This window comes from Balaenoptera borealis (assembly GCF_965194805.1).
Source record: "Balaenoptera borealis genome assembly, chromosome: 3".
Taxonomy (NCBI): domain Eukaryota; kingdom Metazoa; phylum Chordata; class Mammalia; order Artiodactyla; family Balaenopteridae; genus Balaenoptera; species Balaenoptera borealis.
Window position 1 is genome coordinate 81,695,660 of NC_138866.1, and position 8,903 is coordinate 81,704,562.

General features: G+C 36.0%; 1 protein-coding gene across 1 annotated transcript in view; it reads left to right on the top strand.

Moving 5' to 3' along the window:
* The window catches only part of FAM98B (family with sequence similarity 98 member B), a 33,492-nt gene extending 24,965 nt beyond the window's left edge, over positions 1-8,527 (top strand). The window contains exons 7-8 of the mRNA XM_082385023.1: positions 5,205-5,372; positions 7,458-8,527. Coding sequence (XP_082241149.1) covers positions 5,205-5,372; positions 7,458-7,799 — 510 coding nt within the window. The 3' untranslated portion in view covers positions 7,800-8,527. The remainder of the gene's footprint in view (positions 1-5,204; positions 5,373-7,457) is intronic.
* The last annotated feature ends 376 nt before the right edge of the window (positions 8,528-8,903 follow it).

Consider the following 8,903-nt stretch of genomic DNA (forward strand, 5'->3'; position numbering starts at 1 on the left):
TAATAATTAGTGATATTGAGCATCTTTTCTTGTGCTTTTTTTTTTTTTTTTTTGGGCATACAAATTCTTGACCTTATATATTCATTTTGTCATTTTTTTCCCTGCCTGTAATGAGTTTCTTAACACGAAGTCAATCCATGCCCAGGATTTCTTTTTTTTGTTGTTGTTCATCAACATTAGAATATATTTTGCATTTATATAATAAAATATAGAAGACAGTAAAAATAAGTGAGTATTGCTATAAGCAACAACAGAAATAAAACTCATGAGCAATATTCAGCAAAACAAGGCAGACATAAAATTATATACATTGTATGGTTTCTTTTTAAAAAATTCAAAACTGGGCAAAACAAATTTATGGTGAAGGTAATAGTTATTATGGGGGCAGAAAGCAGGGGTCATGACCAGGAAATAGTATAAGGAAGGCTTCCGAGGTGCTGGGAAAAGTTCTGTTTCTTGGTCTGAGTAGTGGTTATACTAGTGGGAGTTCAGATAACTCACATAAGTCATAAGTTTATAGTTAAACTTATGACTTAATGCACTTTTCTCTGTGTTATAACTTATTAAGAAAGCTAAGACAAAAGCCTGATTTAGTTCATTAAGATCAACAGTTGGCAAAGAATTACTGAATATTATTTTAGACACCTACAAAGTTCAAGGAACTGTCTTAGGTGATCAAAGATTCCAAGTCCATTCCACTATCAGATATTTTTTTTTTCTTATTAGTCATCCATTTTATACACATCAGTGTATACATGTCAATCCCAATCTCCCAATTCATCACACCACCCCCGCCCCCCACCACTTTCCCCCCTTGGTGTCCATATGTTTTTTCTCTACTTCTCTGTCTCAGTTTCTGCTCAGCAAACTGGTTCATCTGTACCATTTTCTAGGTTCCACATATATGCGTTAATATACAATATTTGTTTTTCTCTTTCTGACTTACTTCACTCTGTATGACAGTCTGTAGATCCATCCACGTCTCAACAAATGACCCAATATCGTTCCTTTTTATGGCTGAGTAATATTTCATTGTATATATGTACCACATCTTCTTTATCCATGAATGTCTGTTGATGGGCATTTAGGTTGCTTCCATGACCTGGCTATTGTAAATAGTGCTGCAATGAACATTGGGGTGCATGTGTCTTTTTGAATTGTGGTTTTCTCTGGGTATATGCCCAGTAGTGGGATTGCTGGGTCATATGGTAATTCTATTTTTAGTTTTTTGAGGAAACTCCATACTGTTCTCCATAGTGGCTGTATCAATTTACATTCCCATCAACAGTGCAAAAGGTTTCCCTTTTCTCCACACCCTCTCCAACATTTGTTGTATGTAGATTTTTTGATGATGGCCATTCTAACTAGTGTGAGGTGATACCTCATTGTAGTTTTGATTTGCATTCTCTAATAATTAGTGATATTGAGCATCTTTTCATGTGCTTTTTAGCCATCTGTATGTCTTCTTTGGAGAAATGTCTATTTAGATCTGCCCATTTTTTGATTGGGTTGTTTGTTTGTTTGGTATTAGGCTGCATGAGCGGTTTGTATATTTTGGAGATTAATCCCTTGTCAGTCACTTTGTTTGCAAATATTTTCTCCCATTCTGTGGGTTTTCTTTTAGTTTTGTTGATGGTTTCCTTTGCTGTGCAAAAGCTTTTAAGTTTCATTAGGTCCCATTTGTTTTTGTTTTCATTGCTCTCGGAGGAGGATCAAAAAAGATCTTGCTGCAGTTTATGTCAGTGTTCTGCCTATGTTTTCCTCTAAGAGTTTTATAGTATCTGGTCTTACATTTAGGTCTTTAATCCATTTTGAGTTTATTTTTGTGTATGGTGTTAGGGAATGTGCTAATTTCCTTCTTTTACATGTAGCTGTCCAGTTTCCCCAGCACCACTTATTGAAGAGACTGTCTTTTCTCCAGTTTATAGTCTTGCCTCCTTTGTCATAGATTAGGTGACCATGGGTGTGTGGGTTTATCTCTGGGCTTTCTATACTGTTCCATTAATCTATATTTCTGTTTTTGTGCCAGTACCATACTGTTTTGGTTACTGTAGCTTTGTAGTATAGTCCGAAGTCAGGGAGCCTGATTCCTCCAGCTCCGTTTTTCTTTCTCAAGATTGCCTTGGCTATTCAGGGTCTTTTGTGTCTCCATACAAATTGTAAAATTTTTTTGTTCTAATTCTGTGGAAAATGCTATTGATAATTTGATAGGGATTGCATCGAATCTGTGGATTACTTTGGGTAGTATAGTCATTTTGATAATATTGTTTCTTCCAATCCAAGAACATGGTATATCTTTCCATCTGTTTGTGTCATCTTTGATTTCTTTCATCAGTATCTTATAGTTTTCTGAGTACAGGTCTTTTGCCTCCTGAGTACAGGTATTTTTTTCTTTTTGATGCAATGGTAGATGGGATTGTTTCCCTAATTTCTCTTTCTGATCTTTTGTTGTTAATGTATAGGAATGCAAGAAATATCTGTGTATTAATTTTATATCCTACAACTTTACCAAATTCATTGATGAGCTCTAGTAGTTTTCTGGTATCATCTTTAGGATTTTCTATGTATAGTATCACGTCATGTGCAAACAGATAGTTTTACTTCTTTTCCTATTTGGATTCCTTTTATTTCTTTTTCTTCTCTGATTGCCATGGCTAGGACTTTCAAATCTATGTTGAATAAAAGTGGAGACAGTGGACATCGTTGTCTTGTTCTTGATCTTAGAGGAAATGCTTTCAGTTTTTCACCATTGAGAATGATGTTTGCTGTGGGTTTGTTGTATATGGCCTTTACTACGTTGAGATATGCTTCCACTGTGTCCACTTTCTGGAGAGTTTGTATCATAGATGGCTGTTGATTTTTGTCAGAAGCTTTTTCTGCATCTATTGAGATGCTCATATGGTTTTTATTCTTCAGTTTGTTAATGTCATGTATCACATTGATTGATTTATGTACGTTGAAGAATCCTTATATCCCTGGGATAAATCCCACTTGATCATGGTGTATGATCGTTTTAATGTGTTGTTGCATTTAGTTTACTAGTATTTTGTTGAGGATTTTTGCATCTATATTCATCAGTGATATTGGCCTGTAATTTTCTTTTTTTGTGATATCTTTGTCTGGTTTTGGTATCAGGGTGATGGTGGCCTTGTAGAATTAGCTTGGGGGTTGTTACTTTCTCTGCACGTTTGAGAAGGATAGGTGTTAACTCTTCTCTAAATATTTGACAGAATTCGCTTGTGAAGCCATCTGGTCCTGGACTTTTGTTTGTTGGAAGTTTTAAAATCACTTTTAATTTCAGTACTTGTGATTGATCTGTTCATATTTTCTATTTCTTCCTGGTTCAGTCTTGGAAGCTTGTATCTTTCTGAGAATTTATCCATTTCTTCTAGGTTGTCCATTTTATTGGCATATAGTTGCTTGTAGTTAAACAACGAACTCTTTATTATATTTGGAATCCCCTTAGTTATATGTTGATTATTATTATTATTATTATTTTACAAATAGACAACAGTTCATTGCAGCACCATTTAAAAAATCTATTTCTTTTCTCATTGCTCTTTTTTTTAATGTTTTAATATTCTTTATTTTTAGAGCAGTTAAAGGTTCATAGCAATATTGAACAGAGGGTTTTGAGATTTCCATTTACCTCCTGCCCCCACACACACATAACCTCCCCATCATCATCCCCCACGAGAGTAGTAAATTTTTGCAGCTGATGAACCTACATTGATACATCATTATTATCCAAAGTCCCATAGTTTATATTAGGTTTCACTCTTGGTGCTGCACATTTTGTGGTTTTGAAAAAATACACAAAGACATGTATCACCATTATAGTATCGTACAGAATATTTTCACTGCCCGAAAAATCTTCTCTGCTTTGCCTATTCTTCCCTCCCTCCACACAACCCCTGGCAACCCATTTAATCTTTTTACTATTTCTATAGTTTTGCTTTTTCCAGAATGTCATATAGTTGAAGTCATACAGATTATTATTTTCAGATTAGCTTCTTTCACTTAATAATAGACATTTAAGTTTCCTTCATGTCTTTTTGTCTCACTGATCTTTGATGCCTCCTCTATCGTTTATTGCATTTATGAGGCCCTGAACCTCAATTGCCTCTTTTGTTTCATCAATCTATTCCCCCCACCAGTTCCATTTAATTAGTCTGAGGTAGGATAGTATGGTGTTATCTATACAACCACTCTAAAAGGATGTTTTGAAGATTAAAGATATGATGTTAGATGAAGAATAGCTTGGCTCATTTAACAAGTAGTCAGTGAATGTTAACTGTTAAGGCAGTGATGATTTAGATATCCCCTACCTCCCTGCCCACCACTCCCCCCAAAAAAACATTCCAGTAGGACTGCAGTAAATCTATGTTAATTTTGAGGGAAACCGACAATACTCACAATGTCCCCATCCAGAAACTTGGTATTTCTGTTTATTCAAGTTTTACTTTTGTTTTTGTAGATTTACTAATGTTTTCTTCTTAAAGGTTCTGTGTGTGTTTTCGGTACAGCTATTTTTAGGTATTTTGCTTTTTGTTAATATGAATGGAATTTTTTTTTTTTTTTCGGTTACTTTTTTAATGAGTTGTTACTGGTAGTTATATAGTCTTTTAGCATCTGTTGGGCTTTTTTTTTTTTTCTCATTCTACTTACAGATTATCAGATATTTGAATGTTTTGCTCTTCTCTGTTCCTTTGCTTGTGTTATTATCTCCTTTTTTTCTTTCTGAAGATTATGATTGCCATCTCCCTTTTTTAAAAGTAATTAATTTGACTGCGTTGGGTCTTAGTTGTGGCACGCGGGATCTTTGTTGCAGCATGCAGGATCTTTAGTTGCGGCATGCGGGATCTTCGTTGTAGTATGTGGGATCTTTAGTTGTGGCATGCAGGATCTTTAGTTGTGGCATGCAGGATCTTTCGTTATTGCATGCGGGCTTCTCAGTAGTTGTGGTGCACGGGCTCTCTAGTTGCGGCGCGCAGGCTCTAGAGCACGTGGGCTCAGTAGTTGGGGCGCGTAGGCTGAGTTGCCCCACGGCATGTGGGGTCTTAGTTCCCTGACCAGGGATCGAACCCACGTCCCCTGCATTGGAAGGTGGAGTCTTAACCACTGGACCACCAGGGAAGTCCCACCATTGCTCTTTCATTGAAATGTTCTTTAGTTCCTTTTTTTCCCTGAATTTTGTCATTTAGATAAAAACAGATGACATAGCAAGAATTTACCAGCCTAAGCGTTATGCTTTGTCACCCAAGACAACAATAACCTTGGCACATCTACTTGCTGCCCGTGAAGATCTATCCAAGATCATCAGGACAAGTAGTGGCTCCAGCCGGGAGAAGACAGCATGTGCCATTAATAAGGTTGGTTTTTCTTTCAGTAACAGTGCATAATGAATTTATAATATCCTTGTTTGATGTTTTTACAGATTTAATCCATTTTTCTTTTAATCCTAGTGAACTCCTAGAAAAGAGAGTGGTGGAGGGGCTTCAGTCAGTTTAGGCTTAGTAATGTTTTCTGTGTGCATGTTTGTTTGAATTTCTGTATTCATAAATTAAACCACAGTTTTATCTGAATTAGAGGAATTAAAAATTATTTTTATGAATAGCATTAGCAAGAATTATTTGCCTTCTTTCTGATAATGTAATCATTTTTTGTCAGTAAAAATCTGTAGGAGTCATTTCGGGCACTCACATATTCCTTAGATCTTTGATGTAAAGGGAAGAGTACATGCTTTGGGTTCACATCCTAGCTCTATCATTTACTTAGAGCAATCACCTTGGGCAAGTTGCGGAATCTCTTGGAGGTTCCATTTCCTGATTCAGAGTATAGATCCATTGCTCTGACAGTGGTCTTAAATAAGCTCAGAGTCTGAATTTTTTACTTTACGACAGCAGCAGCAACAATAAACTAATTTAGAATGTTTATATCAGCTTGATTAGCATATACTTACTCTTCATTTAGATAGATCACTCTATGACAAACTACTACAAAAGAGCAAGAAATCAGAAGTAAGGGATTTGGGTAATTTAAAAACATTTCTCACTCAGTGCAGTGAGAAAGGTATCCTGTATCAAGGGATGGCTGTATGTAAAGTCAGTTTTGCTAATTATTACTAAGTTAGGCACCAGTGTTTGGGCCTTCCTGCTTCCATTTTAGACCAACCTCCTCTCTTCTTAAAGTGTTCTGTCTTTAAATATGTTACTTAATGTCTTGCATCAGGTTATAAGCTAGTCTTGATGGATCAAGAGTTCTATTTCTTTAAGTGACATTGTCCATCTCTTTTCTGAGTTTGTAATTTATAGTCTAATTATTTGAGGGCAATCTTATTATGAGATCTTGGAACAGCGTCCCTGTATATCCACCAACATAGCATGTTTGGTGGAGAGCTCAATGAAGATAACGACCAAGAAAAAAGCTACTGATATTTTTTGGATTTGGTAATTAGGATGTTATTGCTGACTTTTAAAAGAATGTTTCCTTCTTCGAACCTTGTCCCACAGTGAGGATGTTGTACTTTTTGTCTTTCATTTATGACATAAAGTAGTAAAACATGATTTTGATTGGAGAATCAAAGGAAATAGAACACAACTGATTCATAGATTATTTTGGTTGAGGCAGTTCTGGTTTATCTTCTTTCCTGAAAGAGACTAGCAGGAAGCTATTTGCTTCCTGTTGGTCTCTGTACACGGGCATATAAAGTAGCTCCTTTCTACAGAAAGTTGGGGACTTAAAGCAAACTCTTCCTTGGTTTATCCTTCAAAGCATTATAAAGCATGGTTAAGGAAGTGTGTCAAGTCTCTCTTTTCTCTATAATATAGTAACTAGTATCATCATTGAAAGTTAGTGAGCTTAATTTCTCATAAAAAAGGAATAGTTTATTGAAAATCCTTGTATCTCTTTACAACAATAACCTTGGATTATAGCCATTATGTGGGTATAATGCAGTCAGAGATGAACATGTTATCATATATACTTCATACTCTGTTGAAATAAAATGTGCTCAGAAATAGTCTTTTATTGGATAATCTATTACCAAACCAATGGCAATAGAAAGTCCAGAGTTGTTGCATAAATGGATATGAAGTCAATTAATGTAAGGTATGTATTTTACGTATATTGTAAATGTTTTGCTAAAAAAATTTCTTAGTGTGATGGGTACTAACATTTGTTATAAAATTTGCTAAACAAATTTAAACAAGTCCTTAAGTTTCAGAAATATTCCCCCACATTGCTTAAAAATAACAGCACATTGTGAGGAATTTGTCACACAATCACATTTGTATTTTCAATATTAATTCATACTGCCATGTCTGATACTTTCATGTCCTTAAATATTTGACTTCTGTTTCTTGATTAGAACAATAACTTCAATATTGCCTGTATCCTTTATGTAAATTTTAACTTTTAAAATATTGGAAACTGAAAGAAAATATTTCTTTACACAGGTGCTGATGGGAAGGGTGCCTGACAGGGGAGGACGGCCGAATGAAATTGAACCACCACCCCCTGAAATGCCCCCTTGGCAAAAGAGACAAGAAGGCGGTGGAAGGGGTGGTTGGGGTGGTGGAGGTGGTGGTAGAGGAGGTGGTGGGAGTGGAAGAGGTGGTTGGGGAGGGGGAGGGGGAGGGGGGTGGAGTGGAGGTGGAGGAGGGGGTGGTAGAGGAGGAGGTTTCCAAGGCAGGGGAGATTATGGTGGAAGAGGGGGCTATGGAGGAAGAGGGGGCTATGGTGGAAGAGGTTATGGAGATCCATATGGAGGAGGTGGTGGTGGATATAGAAGATATTAAAAGCTACAGCATTTAGATAGCAGGCTTACTTCTTAATAGATACATTAGGCATAGTGTTCTAAATAACTACTTGAATGTCATCTTTGAAGTAAACACCATGTTAGATTCCCTGATGATATCATTCTTGAACTGGGTTTAGTATGTCAAGAGCATTGTTTTATACTACTATTTGATCTCTTAGACAAAGTGATGATTTTTTCCATATTCTGTGTACTCTTGAGCATGTTATGTCTTTTTAAGAAACAAAAAAAAACCGAGCAAAAATTATTTTTAAAGTGTAAATATATTATTACCATCAAACTTGGAAAATAGAAAGTATTTTATTGTCATGATTGAATTTAGATTGTTACCTGTATTTTATTCAGGTCTGAAACACATAAATGACCCCACTTGTAGTGGAAAGGAATATAGACTATTGCCTCATCTGTATTCCTGTGGCTGTGTTTTGTGTTTGTTAATACTACTTTACAAAATAGGGAAAGGGACTGATTGATAGTTGTGTTCAAGAGGAAGGTTTCTTGACTTTTTCTTTCTTTTATATGAGCAATTCCTCTAGCCAGGTTTGTGTTAAAATTCTATTAATTGAAGCTGAAGTCTGTTTTTTGCTATGCATATTTGATTTATTTTACAACTGGATTTGAAATCTGTATAATTTTGTTTGACTGACAGCAGAATTAAAGACTGAGGTCAGAATTACTCTAAAGGGACAAAGACATGTACTAGTTTTACATGATGGTGTGAAAAATATTTCTGTAAATTGGTTTCTTCATCATTTGTGCCATCACTGTAGGTCTCCGAATATTAAAAGGCAGGCTGCACTGTGCTACACAGGATTAGGACACTCATATCCAGTTTCAGTAGATCAGAGGTAGGGCCAGGGTATCCTGTGGTAGTTCTGATTCTCAGCTAGATTTGGGAAACAAAGGGTTGGGGAATGATTAAATGTGGTTTGGTGGTTGGAGCAGTCAAAGGCTTGGGAATCAGGAGTTGTGAATTCAAATTATGACACTAGCCTAGGGGTGCTATGGGTTGAAATGGCCATAGCTCTCAAGGATTAATTTGTCCTCATTTGTCAAATAAGGAATGTGATACTTGTGCCTTCTC